General features: G+C 46.3%; 1 protein-coding gene across 18 annotated transcripts in view; it reads left to right on the forward strand.

Moving 5' to 3' along the window:
- The window catches only part of eys (eyes shut homolog), a 3376609-nt gene that overhangs the window by 911942 nt on the left and 2437154 nt on the right, over positions 1 to 27513 (forward strand). For 17 of the 18 annotated variants that reach the window (XM_038800705.1, XM_038800706.1, XM_038800712.1 and 14 more), the window contains one exon: positions 23508 to 24527. In XM_038800705.1, coding sequence (XP_038656633.1) covers positions 23732 to 24527 — 796 coding nt within the window. In that variant the 5' untranslated portion in view covers positions 23508 to 23731. Of the gene's footprint in view, positions 1 to 21217; positions 21303 to 23507; positions 24528 to 27513 lie in introns of those variants that run through there. The other variant, XM_038800716.1, reaches the window with a different exon arrangement.

Genomic DNA, 27513 nt, shown 5'->3' on the forward strand with positions numbered 1-27513 from the left:
ACTTGCTTTCTGTTGATGTGGAGTGATGTGGAGTGTTGACAGCCTTTTTAGACAACTTCACTTCTTAACCCACACACTAGTCTGTCTCTAATGGTGACATTCAAGACATCTCCAAATTCACAGTATTCAGCTATTTTATCCAAAGTGGCTACGAATTATGTGATTGATTCACCATCTTGTTGGTTACGATCATGGAACCTGTACCCCTCAGCAATGACTAATGTTTTAGGTGAGAGGTGGCCTTGCAATATTTCCATAATCTCTGCATAGGTTTTAAAGCCTGGTTGTTTTGGCTGCAGTAAAGATCGCAGGAAGTTAAAGGTTTTTACCCCACATAGTACTCAGGAAAGTTGGGACTACTTCCGCCATTTTGTTTGCTTGGACAAAGTATTTGAATCTTTCAGTCTGAGCTCCAGATCTCAGTGCTTTCACCATACCACACCATACTTTCACCATGGTACCAAAAACTCCCGCCATTTTACAATGGGAAGGCTTGCACACAAATGTGCTACAAAGCTGTTCAACACTACCTCACTTTTTTTTCCCCTTTTCAAACCAGTTAATCCTGAACTCAACCTGTTCCTTTCCAAGTTTTACAAAACTCCCTTAGCTCTCAATTAATTGCCGTAGGGTATTTGCTACTTTTCTTGCTACTCACAGTTACACTGTTCCAGAACTTTCTGGGCAGAGCATGTGGCAAGCTTCTTTTGATACTGTTGTCCCAGAATCTTTGTTTAAATTTCAGTTCCTTCGGCACCCTTCCATTACCAGCTTTAGTGCAGCGATGTCGTTATCTTCTTAATCCTTTTTGGATGGCTGCAGTGTGGATAGACAATTTTTCTTACTTTAGCAATTCTTTTTTGGGTGTTTGCAGTGCGGACCAACTTCCTCGTCGCCAGTTTTCCCTGTAGTATTTTTAAAGGGTAGGCTTGCTGACCAAGAAGCATCTGAGAGCCTTATTGGCAAGAGGTTTACTCAACTGGCTGTAAAGATAGACTGACCGTTAGCCTGCCTAAACCGTTGATGATGTCATCAACACATCATGTGATCACACTCTTAAAGTGACCTTGTTCCAACTCAGAACAAACACGAACACGCAGCATTTTCCATCGCCCATTCAGGCAGTACATTCCAGATCACAACAACTCACTGTGTTAAATATACCCATCTCCCCATTGCTTCTTTTGGCAACTATCTTAAACTTGTGTCATCTGCTTGCCAACCTTCTGATCAAAACCCTTCATTATTTTGAACCCCCACGCCCCAACAAATCTCTTTTTGATCTTCACCAGGATAAACATTGCAGTGTGTCATCCACAAATAGGTCCGAGTTGTATCCTTTGCAGGTGAAATATTTCTTAACAAAATAGTTCAGAGATCACTTGGCTGCAGCTTAGAGTTTTAATGTAGGATTTTGTGGGCTTTCTTTCCCAAATTAATGTAAGTATGCCATGTAATAAGTCTTGTGGTGCGAGGCGTTGTGGCCTTGTCTTTGAGCTAAAAGCCCCAGGTTTTGGTCCCTCTCCTGGCCTTGATGGGTTGTGTCCATAACACAGCCAAACAGATCGACCATCAACCTGCAAATCTTTTCGACACACACCAATGGTGGGTAAGATCGGGAGAGATTCCTGGTCAGCCATTGCATCCATGTTATGGAAAGACAGTCGGAACCTCTTGCATCACTGTACATAGCTCCAGATTACAACATGCATGCAAAAGTGCATGTTGCCACAGCAACGCGGACTCCCGGAGTAATTTGCAATACATCATCAGGCCATGTAATGGACTTATGAACAGGGCGGAGCGCCAATATGCAGATTCTTGGGCCAGAAATCTGTTTTTATATTAACTGCCTGGAGAGACACAAATGGCAAACAAGAAACCTGCACGTGCATTTTGTTTTACCGAGAATTCCAATTTCTATTTTATTTCTGTGTTTCAGATTTGAGGCATTAATTATTTAAGTTGCAAAGACATGCAATTAAACAAGCATGTCATCGTCAACAGAGTTAATGCACGGAAGGTTGCAGTCCTTCCTTCCTCCCTCCCAGTTCAGATGATTACTCGTGCTGGATGTGTTCGGCAAGAAATGCCAGCAAAGACTGAGGGGAATCATATTGATTCATTACGCTAACTCTCAGTTGTGGAGGTAGTTAACTTTTCTGTGACAGAAGAAGCACCGAAATGCGGCAACACGGTAGCACAGTGGGTAGCACAGTTGCTTCACAGCATCAGGGTCCCAGGTTAGATTCCCCGCTGTGTCACTGTCTGTGTGGATACTGCGCGTTCTCCCCGTGTCTGCGTGGGTTTTCTCCGGGTGCTCCGGTTTCCTCCCACAGTCCAAAGATGTACCGGTTAGGTGGATTGACCATGATAAATTGCCCTTAGTGATCAAAAAAAAAGGTTAGGAGGGGTTATTGGGTTAAGGGGATAGGATGGAAGTGAGGGCTTAAGTGGGTTGGTGCAGACTCGATCGGTTCAATGGCCTCCTTCTTCACTGTATGTTCTACGTTCTAAAATAAAAAGAAAACATCAGGGGCGGCATTCTCCCCTACCCTGAGTGACGGAGGGTGCCGACGTAGGGGAGTAGTGCCAACCACGCAGGGGTCGGGCCTCCCAAAAGGTGGGGAATTCTCCCCACCTTTGGGGGCCAGCTCCGTGCCGGAGCGGTTTGCACCAGAAGACTGGCGCAAAAAACCGGCGCCCCCGGCAGCGGGGCTGGCCGAAAGGCCGCTGACGTCACTGCCGGCGCATGCGCGATGTGGGGTTCTCTTCCGCTTACGCCATGGCGGAGGCCGTGGCGGAAGCGGAGAAAAATAGTGCACCCAGGGCACTGGCCCGGAGTCTGAGCGGGGGGCCCCGATCGCGGGGCAGGCCACCGTGGGGGCACCTCCCGGGGTTCGATCACCCCACCCGCACCCCCCAGGACCCCGGGGGCCTGCTCGCGCCTCTGATCCCGCCGTTCCAGAGGTGGTTTAAACCTCGGCGGCGGGAGTGGCCTCCCAGCGGCAGGACTTCGTCCCAACCGGGCCGGAGAATCAGCGCAGGGGCCTCTCCGATCAGAGTGGCGAGGTTCCGCCGCCGCCACTTCCCGGGTGGCGGAGAATCTCTGCCACGGCGGGAGTGGGATTTTAGGCGGCCCCAGGCGATTCTCCAACCCTGCTGGGGGTCGGAGAATTTAGCCCCAGATTTGTGAATCTGATATGATATTTGTGGCTATGGTTATTGAAGGGTTAATGCTATGAAGCATTTTGCTTTTATGTTCAACTTGATATCAGAATTCATTATAAATCCAGGGAAATAAGAGTCTTTGGGCGTACCTCCAATCAGTTGTGAATGTCAATTCTAGCTTCACAGGAAATCTGATTTAAGTTTATGTTGCGCACAATTACTGATGATATAAAAAACAATACTTTTTATGCCATCCAATTGGCAAGGAAAGTGCCTTGAGAAGCTCTTTGGTTTGATGGAATTCTCCTGCACTGAATTCACTCCATAAACATGCAGGGCAGGATGTTGGGACTTGGGTTAGAACTTCAAAGTCATGGTCAAATAGGGGTCATAACCCCACACTGTGTGGGGGATAGTCCCCCCAGCACTGATTCAGATCTTGGCCAGCCTCGCAAAGCTAGAGGTCCTCCAGAAGGAGATGAAGTCTGAAGGTGGACGCCTGAGGGGTTGGCGCCGCTCCAACCGGCGGCGAAGGGACAGCACGAGTTCACGCATGCACCAAAGGGCCGGCGTGACCTCGCGCCTGCGCGGAGCTGCCGATGTGTTTTGCCGCATGTGCGAGGGGTTCCCTTCTCCGCGCCGGCCACGGCGGAGTCCTGCAGGGGCTGGCGCGGAAGGAAGGAGTGCCCCCACGGCGCTGGTCCACCCTTATATCGGTGGGCCCCGATCGCGGGCCAGGCCACCGTGGCCCCCCCCCCCCGCCCCCGGGGTCGGATCCCCCCGCGCCCCCCCGAGGACCGCACCAGCCAACTTACCTGCCAGGTCCCACTGGTACATGAGCTGAGTGATTCACGCCGGCGGGACTGGCCAAAAACGGACAGCTGCTCAGCCCACTGGGGCCCGGGAAATTACCAGGGGGGGGCCACTGCGGGGGTGTTGGAGAATCCCGCTGTTGGTCTTAATCTTGTGCACTGCTGTCAAATCTCCCCTCAATCTCCTTTGCTTCAAGGTGAAAAACCCCAGCTTCGCCAACCCTAACATTGTGACGACAATCCTGCCATCCCTGAAAGCATTCTGGTAAATCTCTTCTGAACCTTACATAGAACATAGAACAGTACAGCACAGAACAGGCCCTTCGGCCCTCGATGTTGTGCCGAGCAATGATCACCCTACTCAAACCCACATATCCACCCTATACCCGTAACCCAACCTTAACCTTACATTTTAGAACACAACGGGCAATTTAGCATGGCCAATCCACCTAACCCGTTGTCCACCTAATCTTGTTAAGAACCCTCATAACCTTCCTAAAGTGTAGTGACCTCTGCTGGATGCAATACTCTAGTATGGTCTTCACCAAAGTTTTATAAGGTTCAGCATAACTTCCTAGCCTTTCTGATCAGTGCCTCTGTTTTTTGAAGCCCAAGGTCCCATATGCTTTATTTTTTTTATAAATGTTTTTATTCAGTTTTCATATTTTATATTGAACAAATTACAAATTGTTAGGAGAGAAAAAGAACAAAAAAAAAAAAAAAAAACAACAAACAAACACGCAAAAATTAACATACATATTTACAGGTAAGCATCTTCGTAGTAGTAACTGCGCCCGCCCCCCCCCCCCCCCCCCAACATGTTTATTTAGTTTGGTTTTGGGCCTTAGCTAGCCATCGAACCCCCGTACCGAACCTGTAGCCCCTCCCGCTACCTTCCCCCGACTATTCTTCCTCTTGTACATTGGCCACAAATAGGTCCCGGAACAGTTGCATGAATGGCTCCCACGTTCTGTGGAAGCCGTCGTCCGACCCTCGGATGGCAAATTTGATTTTCTCCATTTGGAGAGATTCCGAGAGGTCGGACAGCCAATCCGCAGCTCTGGGCGGTGCTGCTGACCGCCAGCCAAACAGGATTCTACGGCGGGCGATCAGGGAGGCAAAGGCAAGGGCGTCCGCCCTCCTCCCCAGGAATAGATCTGGCTGTTCTGAAACCCCGAAGACCGCCACTATCGGGCATGGCTCCACCCTCACTCCCACCACTTTGGACATAACCTCGAAGAAGGCTGTCCAGTACTCCACGAGTCTGGGGCAAGACCAGAACATGTGGGCGTGGTTGGCCGGGCCTCTTTGGCACCGTTCACATCTGTCTTCCACCTCCGGGAAGAACCTACTCATACGGGTTCTTGTTAAGTGGGCTCTATGTACCACTTTTAGTTGCGTCAGGCTGAGCCTTGCGCACGTGGAGGTGGAGTTGACCCTATGCAGTGCTTCGCTCCAGAGTCCCCACCCTATCTCCATCCCCAGGTCGTCCTCCCATTTCCTTCTTGTTGCGTCCAGTACGGTGTCGTCCCTATCTACCAGTCGGTCATACATGTCACTACAGTTCCCTTTCTCTAGGATACTTGCGTCCAGTAGGTCTTCCAGTAGTGTCTGTCGTGGCGGTTGTGGGTACGTCCTTGTCTCCTTTCGTAGGAAGTTTTTGAGCTGCAGGTACCGTAGCTCGTTCCCCCCAGCTAGCTGAAACTTCTCTGTCAGTTCGTCCAGTGTTGCGATCCTGTCGTCCGTGTATAGGTCCCTGACTGTCAGTGTCCCCCCGTCCTGCCTCCACCTTTTGAAGGTGGCGTCAGTCAGTGCTGGTGTGAACCTATGGTTGTTGCAGATGGGAGCCCTGTTCGACATTTTGGTCAGGCCAAGTTGCTGCCGCAGTTGGTTCCAGGATTGGAGGGTGGCTGTCACCACTGGGCTGCTGGAGTGTTTTTTGGGTGGGGATGGGAGTGCTGCCGTGGCGAGGGCCCGGAGGGAGGTTCCCATGCAGGAGGCCTCCTCCGCACGCACCCACTCAGCCTCTGGCTCCTGGATCCATCCCCTTACTCGCTCGGCTGTTGCTGCCCAGTGGTAGAATTGTAGATTCGGGAGGGCTAGCCCTCCCCTGGTTTTTGTTTTTTGTAAGACCTTCTTTGGGATCCTAGCATTTTTACCCCCCCATACGAACGCCATGATGAGTTTGTCCAGCGCTTTGAAAAAGGCCTTGGGGATGTAGATCGGAATGGATCTAAACAGGAAGAGGAACCTGGGCAGTACGTTCATTTTGATCGTCTGAACCCATATGCTTTATTAATCACACTCTCAATATGTCCTGCCACCTTCACAGATCAATGAACTTGAATCCCAGGTCCCTCTGTTCCTGACATTGTTTAGAGTGATGTCATTGAGTCCATATTGTCTCACCCTATTTCTTCTACCTAAATGCATCCCCTCACACTTCTCTGTATTAAATTACACCTGCCACTAACGTGGCCATTCTGCTATCCTTTCTATGTCCCGTTGTAGGAGATTCAAATCATCCTCATTGTCAATCCTCCAAGTTTGTTATCAAAGACAAATTTTAAAATTCTAAGTCATTTATATGTGCATAGATCATAGAACATTACAGCACAGTACAGGCCCTTCGGCCCTCGATGTTGCGCCGAACTGTGAAACCACTCAAAAGCCCATCTACACTATTCCCTCATCAACCATTAGTTTATCCAATGACCATTTAAATGCCCTTAATGTTGGTGAGTCCACTACTGTTGTAGGCAGGGCATTCCACGCTCTTACTACCTCTGACATCTGTCCTATATCTATCTCCCCTCAATTTAAAGCTATGTCCCCTCGTGCTAGACATCACCATCTGAGGAAAAAGGCTCTCACTGTCCACCCTATCTAGAATATAGAACATAGAACATAGAACGATACAGCGCAGTACAGGCCCTTCGGCCCTCGATGTTGCACCGACATGGAAAAAAAAAACTAAAGGCCATCTAACCTACACTATGCCCTTATCATCCATATGCTTATCCAATAAACTTTTAAATGCCCTCAATGTTGGCGAGTTCACTACTGTTGCAGGTAGGGCATTCCACGGCCTCACCACTCTTTGCATAAAAAACCCACCTCTGACCTCTGTCCTATATCTATTACCCCTCAATTTAAGGCTATGTCCCCTCGTGCTAGCCACCCCCATCCGCGGGAAAAGGCTCTCGCTGTCCACCCTATCTAACCCTCTGATCATTTTGTATGCCTCTATTAAGTCACCTCTTAACCTTCTCTCTAACGAAAACAGAACATCTAATCCTCTGATCATCTTGTATGCCTCAATTAAGTCACCTCTTAACCTTCTCTCTAACGAATAAAGCCTTAAGTCCCTCAGCCTTCCCTCATAAGTTCTTCCCTCCATACCAGGCAACATCCTGGTAAATCTCCTCTGCACCCTTTCCAATGCTTCCACATCACTTCCTATAATGCGGCAACCAGAACTACACGTAATACTCCAAATGTGGCCGCACCAGAGTTTTGTACAGCTGCAACATGACCTCATGACTCCGAAACTCAATCCCTCTACCAATAAAAGCTAACACACCGTACGCCTTCTTAACAACCCTCTCAACCTGGGTGGCAACTTTCAGGGATCTATGGACATGGACACCGAGATCTCTCGCTCATCCACACTACTAAGAATCTTCCTATTAGCCCAGTACTCTGTCTTCCTGTTATTCCTTCCAAAATGAATCACCTCACACTTTTCTGCATTAAACCCCATTTGCCACCTCTCAGCCCAGCTCTGCAGCTTATCTATGTCCCTCTGTAGCTTGCAACATCCTTCCGCACTGTCCACAACTCCACCGACTTTAGTGTCTTCTGCAAATATACTCACCCATCATTCTACGCCCTCCTCCAGGTCATTTATAAAAATGATAAACAGCAGTGGGCCCAAAACAGATCCTTGTGGTACGCCACTGGTAACTGCACTCCAGGCTGAATATTTCCCATCAACCACCACCCTTTGTCTTCTTTTAGCTAGCCAATTTCTGATCCAAACTGCTAAATCACCCTGAATCCCATGCCTCCGTATTTTCTGCAATAGCCTACCGTGGGGAACCTTATCAAACGCTTTACTGAAATCCATATACACCACATCAACTGCTTTACCCTCATCCACCTGTTTGGTCACCTTCTCAAAGAACTCAATAAGGTTTGTGAGGCAGACCTACCCTTCACAAAACCTTGTTGACTATCGCTAATTAAATTATTCCTTTCCAGGTGATTATAAATCCTATAGATGATTATAAATCCTATGTAGCAAAAAAAAAGCAGTCATTCTCACTCTGACCCTATGGGTACACCATTGTTTACCACCTTCCAGACCAAAATAAAACAACTATTTACCATGACTCCCTGTTTTCTGTCCTGAAGCCAAATTTTAATTCGGCTCAAGGACAGAATTCTCCCTCAGTGTATCCGAACAGGGGCCGGAATGTGGCAACTAGGGGATTTTCACAGTAACTTCATTTCAGTGTTAATGTAAGCCTAACTTGTGATGATAATAAAGGTTATTATTATTCATTGGTGACTCGTTAGGTAAAGGTAATCCGGGGAGTCCATCAGTGTTCCTATGAAGATTTGATTGATGATATTTTATGGTGCATGTATCTGCTGAGAAAGGTTAGCCCTGCATCCAGCTCGCTGCTAGACTTGAAACATAGGTGTGTGGCCAAAGTATCGCTGTCAGTGGTCGATAATCTCTTATTGAAGGAAATTTTCATCCATATCGGTTATGGTAAAAACGTTTGATTCTGAAAATGGCGCACTGAGCTTCCTTCTCTTTCTGTATACAGTTAATTTCTGCTTTGTTCAAGGATCTTGATGTAAACACTATTGGCTTCTCTTCACCATTGGGTATTACATATGAAACCACTGCTCCCAACCCATAAGGAGATGCATCACAAGCCTTATGTAAGATTAACTTCGGATCAAAGTGTATGACTTCTGACGTTAGCTTGTAAGAAGGTCTTCTCACGTTGAGCCACCAATTTCTCGTTCCTGTTTTGACACAAAAAGTTGTGCACAGGCTTGACAATAGTTGGTAGATTGGGGACAAACCTCCCATAATAGTTTAATAAGCCTCAAAATGAACGAAATTGATTTACGCTTCGAGGTGCAGGTGCCTCAGTTTTGACTTTTACTTTTGAAGGTGATTTGTGAAGTCCCTTTACATCTATGACGTGCACCAAATTTGAATGGAGGATTTGAAGAATTCACAATTATCCTTCCATACTCGTAGTCTGTAATATTTTAGTCTGTGGACTGTAGCATCTAAATTTTGAAAATGCTCTTCTTCGTTCTTTCCAATAAATCAAATACTGCCTAAATAGCACTGGGCTCCTTATAGTCTGCTTAGAATTTGATCCATAGCATGGTGGAATAACGCAGGTATGGACTTAATGCCAAATAGAAATCTTTTATATCTGATTGGACCTTTCTGTGTCACGGTTGTCAAATATTGTTGTGAGTCACATTTATCAGGAGATAAGTTTGACAAAGGTCAACTTGACTGAAATGCTAGCCTCCAGCCAACCCAGCGAATAAATAATCAGCTGTCAAATCATCAAATCATTTGTATGTTGGGGCAGCACAGTGGCACGGTGGTTAGCATTGCTGCCTCACACCGCCGGCGACCCAGGTTCAATCCTGGCCTTGGGTCATTGTAGAGTTTGTCTGTGTAGAGTTTGCACATTCTCACCATGTCTGTGTGGGTTTCCTCCGGGTACTCCAGTTTGCTCCCAGAATCCAAAGATGTGCATCTTAGGTAGATTGGCCATGATAAATTGCTCCTTAGTGTCTAAAAAGATGTGTGGATTAGATCAAGGGCTAATGGGATAGGGTGGAGGAGTGAGCTTGGATGAAGTAGTCTTTCAGAGGGTTGGAGCAGACTCGATGGGCTGAATGACCTCTTTCTACATTATAGGAATTTATTGATTCTATGAATTAAAGGCAGAGTGTACTAATCTGCACATAGTACCGAATTGATAGTGACTTTAAAATTGCTACAGATGCTTCCTCAACCTTCTTTCTCCCTCACTGGTACTCTGGGCTTTGCCCATAGTTCCCCATTTTGACCAGCCTCTCTGATTCTGTCTTGACCTTTGGCCTGATGGTGTACGGTACTGGCCTAGCCTGTAAGCATCTTGATTGGCTTTTGGCCTTAATCTTTAGATCGACTGAGATCTCTTTCATGCTGACCAGCTCTCCATTAAAGACTATGGCATGTTTCTCTAAAATCTTCAATGGACCTGCTTCAGACTCCGACATGAGTTTCACCTTGGCCCAGTTTAGCATGATTCTCTCCAGCAAGGTCCTCCCCATTAGGACTGCATTGTTACCTTTAACATGCGGGGACAATTTAGCTGCACAGTGGAACCACTTCCCCAGAATACGTTTTTAATATTATATTTGATGATCTTAAGACAATATGTCACAGTTTCTCTTGGTAACAGGTTTCTGGTCCAATGAAAGTGCTACTCCAGTGTCCACCTCCATTTTCACTGGTTGTCTGTCCAATAAACGAGTGACCCAGTTAGGGTTGAGCCCACAATGGCCAGTGCGTTCAATGATAGTTCATCATCTGACTGTGACTCTGGTCCTTTATCATGCCTATTTTGTGTCACGTGGATCCTTTTTTTCCTGTTTGGTTTTCCAATTGATGCACTTGGTTCTTTCTTTTTATAGTTTTTGTTTGGATTCTTGTTTCTTTCTCCAACATGCACTGTTCACTGCAATTCCTGCATTTTGCACCTTTGCACCAGTACTCTGCTGCTGCTTGCCCATTTTTTGCACATCAGTGGCAATTCCAAACCTGTGTCTGTGTTTTGGTCTCAGCCGACATTTTATGTATTTTAATGCTCAAACGTAATTGTTGGACTTCCTCAGCTTCTAATTCCACAGATATTGTGACTTTGACAGGCTCCTTTCAGTTTAAGTTGCTTTCTGTTAACAGCCATTTTTGGATAACTTTGCTTCTTAACCCACACACTAGTCTGTCTCTAATAGTGTCATTCAAGACATCTCCAAATTCACAGTATTCAGCTAATTTCTGCAAAGCAGCTATGAAAGGTGTGATTGATTGGTTGGTTATAGTTAAGCAACCTGAACCTCTCTCCGATGACTAAAGGTTTAGGTGACAAGTGGCCCTGTAATAGCTCCACAATCTCATCAAAGGTTTTCGAGCCTGGCTTTTCTGGCTGCGCCAGACTTCACAGGAGGTTACATGGTTCTCGCACTTCTCCGCACCCTGATTATACTCTGGAAAGTTTGGGACTACAATATCTGCCACAATTTTATTTACTTGGACAAAGTAATTGAATCTTTTCAGTTTATAAGCTCCATCGCTCGGTGTTCTAATTGTACGGTCCCATGGCACAAAATATTCTCGTCATTTTTACAATGGAAAGTGTTTGCATAAGTGCGATGCGCAACGAAATGTTTAGCACTACCTCGCTTAATTTTTCAAAAAAGGTTAAGCTCAGCCTGGTTCCCTCCTAGTTTTGGAATTCCCCTCCACGTCCCGCCTACTCTCTCTTCTTCTTCTCTCCCCCCCCCCCCCCCCCCCCCAGCTCTAAACTATTGTTGCAGAGTACGTGCACTCACATGTACTATTCCAGATCTTTCCGGGAGCAGCTCGTGGCTAGTTTCTTTTCAAGGTTGTTTCCTTTGAAATCTACATTTACATTTTGGTTCCTTTGATGGTTGCTACTGATATTTGGTGCCCCTCCATCACCAGCTTTGGTGTAGCAAAGTTTTTAGCTTCTTAATCCTTTTCGTACCTCTGAGCATTGATTAACCATTTCTCTTTTCCTTTAACTTCTCTGCGAGTCTGCCAGCGTGGTGTTGGATTTGTCATAGTCATAGAATTTACAGTGCAGAAGGAGGCCATTCGGCCTTTCGAGTCTGCACCGGCTCTTGGAAAGAGCACCCTACCCAAGGTCAACACCTCCACCCCATCCCCATAACCCAGTAACCCCACCCAACACTAAGGTCAATTTATCATGGCCAATCCACCTAACCTGCACATCTTTGGACTGTGGTAGGAAACCGGAGCACCCGGAGAAAACCCACGCACACAAGGGGAGGATGTGCAGACTCCGCACAGACAGTGACCCAAGCCGGAATCGAACCTGGGACCCTGGAGCTGTGAAGCATTTGTGCTATCCACAATGCTACCGTGCTGCCCATTTGGACTTGGAATTGTTTATTGTCCATGTGTACTGAGGCACAGTGAAAATAAATTTTCTGCATGCAGTTCAAACAGATCATTTAGTACATGAAAAGAAAATATGTAATAGGGCAACACAAGGTACATAATTTACATACATAGACACAGGCATTGGGTGAAGCACACAGGAGTGTAGTATTAATCAGATCAGTCCATAGGAAGGTCGGTTAGGAGTCTGGTAACAGCGGGGAAGAAGCTGTTTTAGAATCTGTTAGTGCGTGTTCTCAGACTTTTGTATTTCCTGCCTGATGGAAGAAGTTGGAGAATGAGTAAGCCGGGTGGGAGGGGTCTTTGATTATGCTGCCCGCTTTCCCCGGGCAGCGGAAGGTGTAGACGAAGTTAATGGATGCGAGGAGGGTCTGTGTAATGAACTGGGCGGTGTTCACGACTCTCTGAAGTTTCTTGGGCCGAGCAGTTGCCATACCAGGCTATGATGCAGCCTATGATGCTTTCAATGGTGCACCTGTAAATGTTAGGACGAGTCAATGTGGACATGCCGAATTTCCTTAGTTTCCTGAGGAGGTATAGATGCTGTTGTGCTTTCTTGGTCGTAGCATCGACGTGGGTGAACCAGGATAGATTTTTGATGATATGCACACTGAGGAATTTGAAGCTGTATTCTATCTCTATCTCTACCTCGGCCCTGTTGATGCAGACAGGGGTGTGTACAATAACTCCCTGAAGTCAATGACTAGCTGTTTTGTTTTACTGGCATTGAAGGAGAGATTGTTGTCATTGCACCACTCCACTAGGTTCTCTATCTCCCTCCTATATTCTGACTCGTTGTTCAGGATCTGACCCATTATGGTTGTATCGTCAGCAAAGATGTAGTTGGAGCCAAATTTTTACCACGAGTCGTGTGTGTATAGGGAATATAGTCGGGGGCAAAGTACGCTGCCTTATGATGCCCCGGTATTGAGGACTATCGTGGAGGAGGTGTTGTTTATTCTTACTGTTTGTGGTCTATGGGTCAGAAAGCCGAGGATTCAGTTGCAGAGTGAGGAGTCAAGTCTTTGGTTTTGGAGCTTTGATATGAGCTTGGCTGGGATTATGCTGTTCAAGGCAGAGGTGTAGTCAATAAATAGGAGGATGATTTTGGAGTCCTGGTTGTCGAGATGCTCCAACGATGAGCATAGGGCAAGGAAGATGGCTTCTGCTGTGAACCGGTTGTGGCGCTATATAAATTGAAGTGGATCTAGGCGTTCTGAGCGTATGGCGTTGATGTGCCTCATGACCAACCTCTCAAATCACTTCATTACGATCGATGTCAGGGCCACCGGATGGTAGTCATTGGGGCACATTGCCTGGTTCTTCTCTGGCACCAGTATGATGGTTCCTACCTCCTCGCTGTCAGTTTTCTTTGTGGTATTTTTAAAGGTTATGATTGTAGACCTTGATCAAACAAGAGCTTCATTGGAAAGGTTGTTTACTCGACAGGCTGTTATGATAGGATGCTCGTTTGTCCACTCAAATGGCCGATTATGTTATCAATATGTCACGTGATTGGACTCTTAAAGTGACCTTGTTCCAATCAAGAACAAACATGAATACATAACACATACAGCTGGTGACCTTTATCACGCTGTACCTAACTGTCAGCGTGAAATTTAAGCATATCATGGTCATTCTTCCCTTGTGTACAGCTCACCAACATCATGAACCACCCCGGCAATCTCTTGGGAGAGGTGGAGGGGAAAAAAAGCAGTTGCTGTGATGTTCATCACAATCTAGGATTTCCTGCAGCTGCCTTTGTAACAATCATTTGTACAATTGTGATGAGCCAAAAGGTATCGGTGAGCGATAAGTTGCATAAAATTTAAAACCTGTTCCTGAAGGAAGTGTAAACCAACACAGTGAAGAACAAATATCAACGGGATGAAAACTGAAAGGGTAAACAGCTTGTTAATGGCTCATTCCCACCTCTGCCAGAGAATGTGGAACCATTAACTGTGGTGCAGAATGTGTGTGGGATGCTGGAGACTTTCATTATTTCCTAATTCTCTACTAATTCATTTCCAGTGAAGCTGATATTTCACAAATGGAACGTTCCCAATGGTCTCTGACTGCAGACTATTCCTGTGTGTCTTTCTTTCCCTCTCATAGATTCAGCCATTATAACAACCTGCTGCTTTCTTGATGCTATGATCAAAGTGTGCTAGGTATAGATTAAAACTGCACTTGGTCTCACTGCTTCACAATAGGCAGCAGCTTCAAACATCACAAAAATACCTGTTTTAACTTATTTTCTAAATGTTCTATATGAGTTGCCGTGAGACTCTTCTCAGTCAAACTGATCCCATGGATGGAAAGTCTAATTAACAGGATTTCATTCTCAGCAACTTCTGTAAAGCAGTTCTACCTTGAAACACGGACACATTTATATATGTGATTTGGAAAAGTACAAGACTGAAACGCAGCTTTCTTGAGTAAAGAAATTGTTCTAAGACGCCACCCTTGAAAGAACTATAAAAGGAAATGAAGTGGTCGGCATGTGGTTTAGTGGTTTCAACAACATCAACTTGCATTCTTATAATGCCTATGTTGTGGGGACTCTGCCAGCAAGTGGCGATGCTGGGGGAGACCGTCGCACTGGTCAGCCACTGTGACATCCTCCATACAGGAAGCAGTGTCTTTGTCAGGCTAATGGATGGAACTAGAGACAATTAGGTTGATGGAACAGAAGCAGATGCTCGGGTCATGTGTGTTGCCATGTGATATGAGCCAAGGCCACAAACAGGGCAGTTCAAAGCTTACAGCTGCTTGAGACCTAATTGGACTGACTGAGCAATGAGCTGTGTCCAAGAAGCTCCAAGGAGAGAAAGATTCCCCTGGTGTTTGGGAAACAGGATAACAGGGGCTGGTTTAGCTCACTGGGCTAAATCGCTGGCTTTTAAAGCAGACCAAGCGGGCCAGCAGCACGGTTCGATTCCTGTACCAGCCTCCCCGGACAGGCGCCGGAATGTGGCGACTAAGGGCTTTTCACAGTAACTTCATTGAAGCCTACTCGTGACAATAAGCGATTTTCATTCATTTCATTTCACATGCTTCATATGCTCTGGGGAGATCAGCAACAGGAGATCTACCAACTGAGCTCTGCTTCTTGGCTGATTAGAGGTGAGAAGTTAAACTTGACAGTTTCCTGGATGGATCTGCAGTGTTGGTCCTGAATATCCATTGGAAATAACCCATTCATCTAAGTTAGAATTTTCATAAAGTTTTGATGCTGGTGGAATATCGGCTCCCTGTTTTATAACCTTCAAGCTGTCAGTGGGGTCCCATCCCCTATTAACATATAATGTAGTGAAATGGCGCAGGAGGCTGAAATGGGTAGGTGATAGAAAAATAGTTGCATTTTCTTTGTGTACAACAACTTGGCAAATTCTTAGCTAACTTCTCTGATTTTGAAGCTTGCTTAGAATTTGTGTGCGGGTGCTCCCAAACCCTGCTTTTGCTGCTTTTATGAGGCCACGGGAGGAATCCAAACCGAGTAGTTCAAAGAAACTTTGTTTATTTACAATAACTATGACATACATCACATGGTAGATCCCAACTGGGTTTGCCTTGCCAGTGCCTGTCGGCTTTATATAACCTACAACTATACATTGTTTACAGGTCCCCTCCCCCTTAATGGGGGAGCTCATATTCTGCAAGGTTCATGGGGAAGTTAATTGTTCCCACATGGCACAGTGCCACAGTGGCTAGCACTACTGCCTCACATCTCCAGGGATCTGGGTTCAATTCCGGCCTCTGTCTGTGGAGTTTGTGTGTTCTCCCCGTGTCTGGGTGGGTTTCCTCCGGGCACACCAGTTTCCTCCCACAGTCCAAAGACGTGCAGGTTAGGTGGACTGGCCATGCTAAATTGCCCTTAGTGCCCAAAAGGCTAGGTGGGGTTACTAGGTTATAGGGATAGGGTGGAGTTCTGGGCTTATGTAGGGTTCTCTTTCAGTGGGTGGGTGCAGGCTCCAGCCAAATGGCCTCCTTCTGCGCTGTAAATTCTATGAATCTAGGGCCTCGTAAGGTACTTGCGGGTTATTACAGCCACATCTCTGTAAGAACCCCATTGGAATTCTGCAGAATAATTGGCACATTTCAAGGTTAATGTGCGACTGAGTATATTACCGCGTACACAGTGATGTACGTTTAGCTCAGTCGGTTCAGCTCAGTCGACTGGACAGCTGGTTTGTGATGCTGAACAAGACCAGCTTGTTCAATTCCTGCACTAGAATCACAGAAAAATACAGTGCAGAAAAGGCCCTCCAGCCCATTGAGTCTGCGCTGCTGCATGAAGGCATCTGATCTGCCAATCCTAATCCCATTTGCCAGCACTTGACCGATAGCCTCGAATGTTATGATATGCCAAATGCTGTTCCAGATACTTTTTAAAGGATGTAGGGCAACCCGCCTCTACTACCCTCCCAGGCAGTGCGTTCCAGACCGTCACCACCCTCTGGATAAAAAAGTTATTTCTGAAATTGGGGCAGCAGGGTAGCATGGTGGTTAGCATAAATGCTTCACAGCTCCAGGGTCCCAGGTTCGATTCCCGGCTGGGTCACTGTCTGTGTGGAGTCTGCACGTCCTCCCCCTGTGTGCGTGGGTTTCCTCCGGGTGCTCCGGTTTCCTCCCACAGTCCAAAGATGTGCGGGTTAGGTGGATTGGCCATGCTAAATTGCCCGTAGTGTCCTACAAAAAGTAAGGTTAAGGGGGCGTTGTTGGGTTACGGGTATAGGGTGGATACGTGGGTTTGAGTAGGGTGATCATGGCTCGGCACAACATTGAGGGCTGAAGGGCCTGTACTGTTCTATGTTCTATGAAATCCCCCTGAACCTTGAACCTGTGTCACCTCGTAACTGTCCCTTCAAGTAAGGGAAACAGCCGTTCCTTATCCACCTATCCATGTCCCTCGAACCAGCTGAGGTTATTCATGAAGGCTCTGCCTTCTCAACCTTGCCCCTCGCCTGGCTCTTGGGTTAAATCATCACCAGTCAGCTCTTCCCCCTCAAAGGGGAAAGCAGTCTACAGTCATCCAGGAATATGGCGACTTTACTTCTTGATGTAAATGAGCATATGACTCAGACCTGGGATCAGTGTGCTTTGCACAGTGATGTGCAAAGACCGCAACATGGAAATAGATCCTTGCATGTACGCTTTACTGCATATATGGATATAATCACAAATAGTTAATAAAGGCTTGCTGTTATCCTGCTGAAGACTCCAAGAGAGTCCATTCTGTAACAAACACCCTCCCAACAAGCTCCAGGTGTTTTCTCATTACCTCCCTTCTCTCCCTCTCTCCACAGATGCTGTCAGACCTACTGAGATTGTTCAGTATTTTCCATTTTTGTATCAAAATTAAACACTGGTGTCTCCAGCAGCAACCACTATTTGCATTCCTAGCCATATTGTTATTTTCTTGCTTCTGGTTTGCACATTTTAAACCCATAGCCTTTAGTTCCATGCTCATGTTCTGCCAGTCTTTGCAATAATCTCCCACAAAATTTAAAAGATTTTACATGTAGAATCATAGAATATGTACAGCGCAAAAGGAGGCCATTTGGCCCATTAGGCCATGACCATGTCTCGGCCTTTGCACATCTCTGTGCAATAGCACACTGATTACAGGTCTTGTACATATGGGAAATATAGAGTAAATGACAGAACCCTTTAAAGTATTGATAGGCAGATGGATCTGGACATACCGGTCTACAGGTCACTGAAAGGGGCATCGCAGGTGGAGAAGGGAGCCAAGAAGGCATACAGCATGTTTGCTTTCATCGGCCGGGGCATTGAGTATAAGAATTGGCAAGCTTTATGGAACCTTAGTTAGGCTACACTTGGTCTATAGTGTTCAATTCTGGTCGCCACACTACCAGAAGGATGTGGAGGCTTTGGAGAGTACAGGTTGCCTGGTATGGAGGGCATTAGCTAAGAGGAGAGGTTGGATAAACTTGGTTTGTTCTCATTGGAACGACAGAGGTTGAACGACAGACCTGATAGAACTCTGCAGGATTATGAAGCTTTTTCCCAGCATGGAAGACTCAATTACTAGGAGACATAAATTTAAGGTGGGGGGGGGGGGGCAAGATTTAAAGGGGATGTAAGAGGCACGTCTTTTACACAGAGCGTGGTGGGAGCCTGGAACTCGCTTCCGGGGAGGTAGTGGAAGCAGGTATAATAGTGATGTTTCAGGGTCATCTTGACAAATACATGAAAGGATGGGAATAGAGGGGTATGGTCCCCAGAAGAGTATGGGTTTTAGTTCATACAGGCAGCATTATCAGTGCAGACTTGGAGGGCAGAAGGGCCTGTTCCTGTGCTGTAATTGTCTTTGTTTTTTTTAGTCTGCACCGATCCTCTGAAAGGCCCATTCCCCTGCCCTATCCCGTAATCCCACTTAATCTGCACATTTATGGACACTAAGGGGCAATTTAGCATGACCAATCCACCTAACATGCGAATCTTTGGACTGTGGGAGGAAACCGGAGCACCCGGAGGAAACCCATGCCGACATAGGGAGAATGTGCAAGCGCCACACTGACCCAAGGCCGAAATTGAACCTGGATCTCTGACGCTATGAGGCAGCAGTGCTAGCCACTGTGCCACACCACATCATCTGTGGGCAGCACGGCTTCACAGTGGTTCACACAGTTGCTTCACAGTGCCAGGGTTCCCAGTTCGATTCCCAGCTTGGGTCACTGTCTGTGCGGAGTTTGCACGTTCTCCCCGTGTCTGCGTGGGTTTCCTCTGGGTGCTCCGGTTTCCTCCCGCAGTTCAACTATGTGCATGTTAGGTAGATTGGCCATGTTAAATTGCCCCTTCGTGTCCAAAAGGGTTAGATGGGGTTACGGGGATAGGGTGAAGGTGTGGGCTTAGGTAGGGTGCTCTTTCCAAGGGCCGGTGCAGACCCGATGGGCTGAGTGGCCTCCTTCGGCACTGTAAATTCTATGATCTATGATCTATTCCCTTTGGAAGGCCAATATGCAAGAAATTGGCTTTAAGCTGTGCTTTGGTTTGAGGAATGGGATTTGGGAGCTCTTTGATCGTTTTTTGATAATGAAGAAATTAGCATTACAGAGGTTATGTCCTGAAATGGGATACAGTCTGACTTTCAAATGGGAACACTTCGGGCTACCTCTCATTATAAAAATAAGTTACTTATTCTTTGCAAATAGATTTTATTTACTTCAGCAATATTGTTGATAAGAGAGACATGCAGTCTAAACTGTTTGCTTTGCACTCATTAGGACAAACACAAGAATGCCAAATTTCAAACAAACACAACAATGTATCCTGCAAACTATATTGTTGACACTTGAATTTAAAACTTGTTGTACCTCTGTCTCAGATGTACACAGAGTCGTTTGGTAATATGCAATTTTTCACGACAGCACTCGTAGTGTGATTGATCAGCCATTTTTAATTAATAAAACGTTGTTTGAAGGAGGGAGAGGGATATCAATGTTATCTTTTTCTATTTAAATTCTTGGCAGGTAATATAAAGCAAAAATCCAAAGGTGTTTTGTAAGTATATTAAGGACAAGAGGGTGATCAGGAAGGAGCAGGGCCCATTATGGACCAATGTGATAATCTGTGTGTGGAGCCAGAAGACTTCATTTCAAATGAGCATCTTGTTTATAGTATGAAAACAAATTACTGCGGATGCTGGAATCTGAAACGAAAGGGAAAATGCTGGAAAATCTCAGCAAGTCTGGCAGCATCTGTAGGGAGATAAAAGAGCTAACGTTTCGAGTCCGATGACTCTGTCAAAGCCAACAGGCAGAGAGAGTGGGAAATATTTATACTGTGGAGTTAGAACGAAAGATGAGTCATAGCCACAGCAACTCAGGGAAACTGGGTGCTAATGGCCACAGATACCATGGTGAAAGAGTGTTAATGGCAGTCCCCAGAGAGGACAAAAGATGTGAAAGGTCAAACAGCAGGGAAACTAACATCAGAGGATGAACTGTAGGTGTTAGGGGGAGGGGAAGGGGGAAGCAAAGAGGAGAAAAGTGCAGGAAAGGTGGATAAGATTGGGGGGGGGGAATTAAATGTATATTAAGAAAGAAAGAAATGGTAAAAGACAGTTAAAATGAAATGAAAACAAATGGGTCGAGATGGGGTTGATCATCTGAAGTTGTTGAATTCGATGTTCTCATGAGATGTGAGAAGAATGATGTAGGCTAGAGATCGGAGAGGGGGACTGTGTGACCAAATTAACATCGACAGGGAAGAGGTAAATTGATCCCCAAGCCTAGATGAGATGCATCCCAGGCTGCTGTGGGTGGCATGGGAGGATTGCAGAGGCTCTTGACAATTTTCAATTCTTCTCTCACCACAGGAGAAGTGCCAGAGGACTGGAGGACAGCTCATGTAGGGGCTGGTTTAGCTGGTTTAGCTCACAGGGCTAATCGCTGGCTTTTAAAGCAGACCAAGCAGGCTAGCAGCATGGTTCGATTCCCGTACCAGCCTCCCCAGACAGGTGCGGAATGTGGCGACTAGGGGCTTTTCACAGTAACTTCATTGAAACCTACTCGTGACAATAAGCGATTTTCATTTCATTCATTTTTCATTTCATTTCATTTCATGTGGTACCATTATTCAAGAAGGGTGGGAGGGATAAATCAGGAAATCGCAGACCAGTGGTGGGAAAACAACTGGAAAAAATTCTGAGGGAAAGAATTAATCTTCTCTTGTGGAGGCAATGTTAATCAACGATAGTCAGCATAGCTTTGCCAAAGACAGATCATGCCGGAATTTTCCAGCTGTTGGGATTCTCTGTTCCCGCCGGCTGCGCACCTCCGTCCATGGGGTTCCTGGCTGTGTGGGGTGGTTTCAATGGGAAATCCCATTGACTAGTTATGGGAGTAGAGAATCCCGCCACCAGTGAACGGCACCCCACCGAGAAACGCATGGCTGAGGGACCAGAAAATCCAGCCCCATGTCTTACAAATGTGATTGAATCTACAGATTAGGATAGTGCAGTCGATGTCGTCTACATGCACTTCACTCAGGCTTTTGACAAGGTCTTGAAAGGGAGACTGGTCAAGAAGGTAAGAGCCCATGGGATCCATGGAAAATTGGATCCAAAATTGGCTTTTGTTGTGGGAGGGTGATGATTGAAGGTTGTTTTTGCGACTGGAAGCCTGCGTCCAGTGATGTTCCACAGCAATCGGTGCTGGGTCCCTTGCTGTTTGTAGTGTGCATCAATGATCTAGATGGGAATTTAGAAGGTATGATCAATAAGTTTGCAGATGACACACAAATTGGCGGTGTGGGAAGAAAAGCCATAGATTAGAGAACGATATAGGTGGGCTGATTAGATGGGCAGAACAGTGGCAAATGGAATTTAAAGTGTTGAGGTAATGCATTTTGGGATAACTAACCAGGCAAGGGATAACGCAACGAATGGTAGGACCCGAGGAAGTAGAGAGGATCAGAGGGACCTTGATGTGCATGTCCATAGATCACTAATGACAGCAGGACAGGCAGATAAGGTGGTTATGAAGGCATATGGGATATTTGCCTTCATTAGCTGAGGCACAGAGAGGTTATGATGGGCTGTATAAACCGTTGGTTAGGCCACAGCTGGAGTACTGTGTTCAGTTCTGGCATCTACGCGATAGGAAGAAAGTTATTGCACTGGAGAGGGTGCAGAGGAGATTCACCAGGATGTTGCATTTCAGCTATGGAGCACCTGGAGCATTTCAGCTATAGAGAGAGAATGGCTAGGCCAAGGTTGTTTTCCTTAAAGCAGAGAAAAATGAGGGGAGATCTGACTGAGGTGCATAAAATGATGAGGGTCATGGATAGGATGTATAGGAAGCAACATTTGACCTTAGCGGAGGGATCAATAACCAGGGGGCATTGATTTAAGTTAAGGGGCAGGAGGTTCAGAGGGACTGTGAAGAAAAGCTTTTTCGCCCAGAGGGTGGTTAGAACCTGGAACTCACTGCCCGAAAGGATGGTAGAGGTGGGAACCCCCCCCAACATTTAAGAAGTATTTTGATGAGCACTTGAAATGCCATAGCACAAAGGCTGCGGACCAAGTGTTGTAAAATGCGATTCAAGTAGATAGGTAGGTGTTTGAGGCACAAACATGATGGGCTGAATGGCCTCTTTCCAGTCTGTAAAAGCTCTACGCTCTCTGTGACTCCTTCTCCGTGCCAACAGAAAGGCGAACCAGATTTCTTTTGCTGGTAGAGTTCTGTCTTTGATATATTATCAGCCAGTAGGAGAGATGTGCATTGAGCAGCGGCGAACTCCCCCAAAGGATATTTGCTTCTGCCAGGGTGGATTCAGCTACCATTATGGGCCATTTGATCTGATGAGCCTGCCAAGCGGCAACAAAAACTGCCCTCGGAGGACAGTCAACTTTCAGTATCAATAAAAACTGGGTCTTCTCAATGGAAGACAAATACTCTGTTGTAAACCAAACCAGTGTGCTACTTTTATAAAAAGAAATTCACTTTTATTCCCCAATTGACATTATTTCTCATTAAAAGGACATTATAACAAAGCAGCCATTTATCTGGATTTTCACCGACAGTCCGCTGAATTAAATGACACCGCAAGCAGCTTATGATATTGTTTTGATTTTAGTTCAGCTGAAAACAAATCTCTCACATTATCTTCTGGATTCTAGCTATAAATCAGCAGGAGTAGAAATTCAAAACTTGTTTTTTTTTTAAAGAAAAGAACGTAACGTGGAGCCTGGCTTTATAAAAAAAAAGCCTTGTGCGATATTGATTTTTCATCGTTTTGGTTGAGAAGACTGACATAAAGTCTAACCTACATGCGACGTGTGACAATATATCAGCTTGTGTCAGTATTGACAAATGTATAATTGCTCCTTGCTGAATGAATCCAGAGGCTGACAATCGCCCAGGGAATGCTGAAGCTGATGGGGAGGCTTTTGGGAAATAATTTACACGAAACTGGATCTCAAATCTAATCACACATCTCCATTGTTTAGTGGTTATGTGATCAATGTTTTATTTCAAAGTTTTGATTGGAGATATTCGATGACCAATTTGTGTCTTCCCCCCCCCCCCCCCCCAACCACCACCCTTCATATGCAGGGATGTGCTGAGTAATGAAAACAGATGAAAGGGTTTAGGACAGAATAAATTAAATATGAATGCATTGTCCTCTGTAGTGTGCTACAGTTTTATTTCAAAGATGGTTCATTAAGACCTGATGCTCCTTCAAAATGATTGTTCATTGACTTTAATGACTTTATTTTCTTTTTCCTTCAGGCTCATTTCAATTCTCCTGCTGCATTTGAACAAATGGAATATTAGGCTCGGTACCCGGGAGGGAAGTGCATCATATTCCAACCTGTTGGGTGAAGAGACAGATGAAAGGAGCTCTGGTTGAAGATCATATACAGATTCTATCACAGTTCGAATATGTTTACAGGAAAACACTGAGTCCGTGGAAAAACAGTTCCTATTGTTCCTGATTTTATTGATTCGCAACCATGACTGCCAGAGCCGGAGCCCACATGATTCGAACAACGACAATATTATTCCACGTTATAACTGCAGTTTCTGTGTGGCATTCATCCCCAAACTGGAAGGTCTCTGGGCAAACAATCTGTCAGCGAGAGAAAGTCACTGAATGGCAGCCAGACCTTCAAAATGTTTACGTTAATTGGACATTAGCACAGAACGTATGCTCAGAGTTTTACACAGAATGCTGGGGTTTTAGCACACAGAATATTTCTCCCGGTAATCCAGTCGTTAACTTGGCCCAAAACTGCCCTTTAGACCTGCAGCTCGGAGTCAATGTTTATATTTCCCTGGATCCGTCTTTTGAAAAACGTGGAATGATCGTGGCAAATGCTTCAGAGGCAGAATTTACTGACTGTACAAATAGAGGTTTTTCAAGTGCTCAACTGTTGTTTGGTGGGAGAGCAAAGGGCACACAGCAGATTGACCCCAAGTGGTTGACTGCTGGAACACATTATCTTGTGGAAGTGCAGGATGAAGGGCCTCCTTTATGTCGACTTGGCCTTCGGCTGAATGTCACTGTTAAGCCTGAGCATTGCAGGGCTTTTAACAATGCAACATTTTGTTCAGGACACGGAAAATGTCAAACAGAACCATTGCAGGCAGCTTATTTTTGCCATTGTCAGCATCCCTACACTGGCTTTCTCTGTGAGGAGTATGATGCCTGTTCTGTGAGGCCTTGCCTAAATGGAGGTATTTGTGCTGACAAGAAGGAAGGACTTGATGGACAAAGATATGACTGTGCTTGTCCACCACAATATACAGGTATGTGTCTTTTCTCAGATATTGGGCGGGATTCTCCCCTACCCGGCGGGGTGGGGGTCCCGGCGTAGCTGAGTGGCGCCAACCACTCCGGCGTCGGGCCTCCCCAAAGGTGCGGAAATCTCCGCACCTTTAGGGGCCAAGCCCTCACATTGAGGGGCTAGGCCCATGCCGGAGCGGTTGGCACCTCACCGACTGGTGCCCAAACCGGCTCCAGCGGCCTTTGCCGCCCGGCGCCGGGGCTGGCCGAAAGGCCTTCGCCGGTTTGCGCAAGCACCGGTGCGTTAGCTGCCGCTGACATCACCACCGGCACATGCGCGCTGGGGGAGTCTCTTCCGCCTCCGCCATGGTGGAGGTCATGGCGGCGGCGGAAGAAAAAGAGTGCCCCCACGGCACTGGCCCGCCCGCTGATCGGTGGGTCCCGATCGTGGGCCTGGCCACCGTGGGAGCACCCCCCGGGGTCTGATTGCCCCGCGCCGCCTGGGGGCCCGCTCGCGCCGCCGATCCACCGCCACCAGAGGTGGTTCAAACCACGGCAGCTGGAGAGGCCTCCCAGCGGCGGGACTTCGGGCCGGAGAATCGTCGATCGGCAGGTGGTGTTTTTCGACGGCCCTGGGCGATTCTCCGACCCTGCGGGGGTCGGAGAATTTCGCCCATTGTCTATATGTGATACGCAATTCCTGCTGTATTTTCCATTAAGGCTTAGATTTATTGTCATATGTACCGAGATACAGTGAAAGGTATTATTCTGCGTAGAGTCCAGGCAGATCGTGCCATAGATGAAAAACATAGGAAAAGATTAGTGCGGTTATAAGAGATGTAGGAAGAGGATCTGTGGGGGAGAGTTCGCAGAGAGTCGCCGCACGCCAGCACCATCTTGAGTGCACAGAAACGCATTGATGATTCTTTTTATCTCTTTCTGAAACTTTCTCTGCTTTTCTGTTTCCTACGCTCTCATTATTTGTCTTGCCCCTCTGTATTTTTCGTTTCTCTTCCATACCCTCTCTCTCTCTTTATGCACGTTGTCGGTATCTTTCTCATTCTACCCCAGTTTTCTCTCTCAATTTGTATGTGCACATGTGTATACATAATCTCACATCCTGTCACACACTCTTCCTCTCTTTCTCCTTCTCACTCTGTCTGTAGGTCAGCTGTTCTGATCTTTTCATCCCACCTTCCATTGTGATCTGAAGGCAGATGAAGAACTCCAAAGCGTTAAAGCAGAACCCTGCCGATGCTGGGATTGAAGGCGGATTAATCCCCAGGGCCTGATAATTTACATCCCAGAGTGTTTAACATGGCGGCTCTGGACATAGTGGATGCATTGGTGCTCATCTTCCATGATTCTAGAGATTCTGGAACAATCCCTGCAGATTGCAGTTAGCTAATGTCACTCTAATATTCAAAAGGAGAGGTAGAGGGAAAGCAGGGAATTATAGACCAGTAAGATTAACATCGGTAGTGGAGAAAACTCTTGAATCTATTTATAGCGGAACATTTAGAAAGCCGTGGCAGGATCAGTCAGAGTCAGCATTGATTTATGAAGGGGAAATCATGCTTGACAAATCTGTTGGAATTCTTTGAAGAGGTAATCAGTACAGGTAACAAGGGGGAGCCAGTCGATGAGGTATATTTGGACTTTCAGAAGGCATTTGACAAAGTCCCACATAGGAACTTATTGTGCAAAATTAAAGCACATTGGATTGGGGGAAATGTATTGAGATGGATAGAAAACTGATTGGCAGAGAGGAAACAAAGAGTAGGGATTAATGGGCCCTTTTCAAATTGGCAGGCAGTAACCAGTGGGGTACCACAGGGATCGGTGCTGGGACCCCAGCTATTCACAATATATATTAATGATTTGGATGAGGGAACAAAATGTAACATCTCAAATTTTGCAGATGATCCCAAATTAGGTGTGAGGGTGAATTGTGACGAGGATGCAGGCATCCTACAGCATGATCTGGACAGGTTGGGCGAGTGGGCAAATCAATGGCAGATGCAGTATAATTTGGATAAGTGAGGGTATTCATTTTGGAAGCAAAAACGGGAAGCAGATTAGTACCTGAATTGTTGTAAATTGGGAGAGTGGAGTGTGCAGCGGGACCTGGGTGTCCTTGTACACCAGTCTGAAGGTAAGCATGCAGGTGCAGCAGGAGGTAAAGAAGGCTAATGGTATGTTGGCCTTCATTGCAAGAGGTTTCGAGTACAGAAGCAGGGATGTGTTGCTGCAATTATACAGGGCCTTGGTGAGGCCACATCTAGAATATTGTGTGCAGCTTTGGTCTCCTTTTCTGAGATGGATTGAGTTGGATGATCAGCCATGATCGTGATAAATAGTTGAGCAGGCTCGAAGGGCCAAAAGGTCTCCTCCTGCTCCTATCTTCTATATAACCTGACATAAAAAGCAGAAAATGATGGAAATGCTCAGCAGGTCTGGCAGCATCTGTGGCGAGAAAAATTATTTTTTTGCGCTGAATGTGACTGGAAAGAATCATATTTGTCTTGAAGCTTTGAGTAGAATCTTCCGGTCCCACCAAGCAGTGTGAATCATGGTCGGCGGGGGAACTTAGTTTGGCGTGAGGCCATTTTCCCAATGGGAGGATGAAATTTAGGGATTGTGTTTTGCCGACTTTAAACATGTGTTAATTGTATGTCAAGCTTGCCAATAAAATGATGTTGCAATCATTGGTAAGCCATTAAAAGGTCAGATCACCGTAATTAAGTTCCTTCTGCAAATTAATTCCAAATATGGTCTTGCATGGACCTGTTCCATGCAGGCTTGCTGCTTACTGAGTTCTGTCATTGAATCATAGGATTGCTACAGAAGGAAGCCACTCGGCCCATCAAGTCTGCACCAAATATCCGAAAGAGCACCTTACCCATGTCCACTTCCCCTATCCACCCCGCCCCATCCGTGTATTGTAACCTGGACACTAAGGAGCAATTTAGCCTGGCCAATCCACCTAACCTGCACACATTTGGACCG

Source organism: Scyliorhinus canicula, chromosome 6 (genome assembly GCF_902713615.1).
Source record: "Scyliorhinus canicula chromosome 6, sScyCan1.1, whole genome shotgun sequence".
Lineage (NCBI taxonomy): Eukaryota > Metazoa > Chordata > Chondrichthyes > Carcharhiniformes > Scyliorhinidae > Scyliorhinus > Scyliorhinus canicula.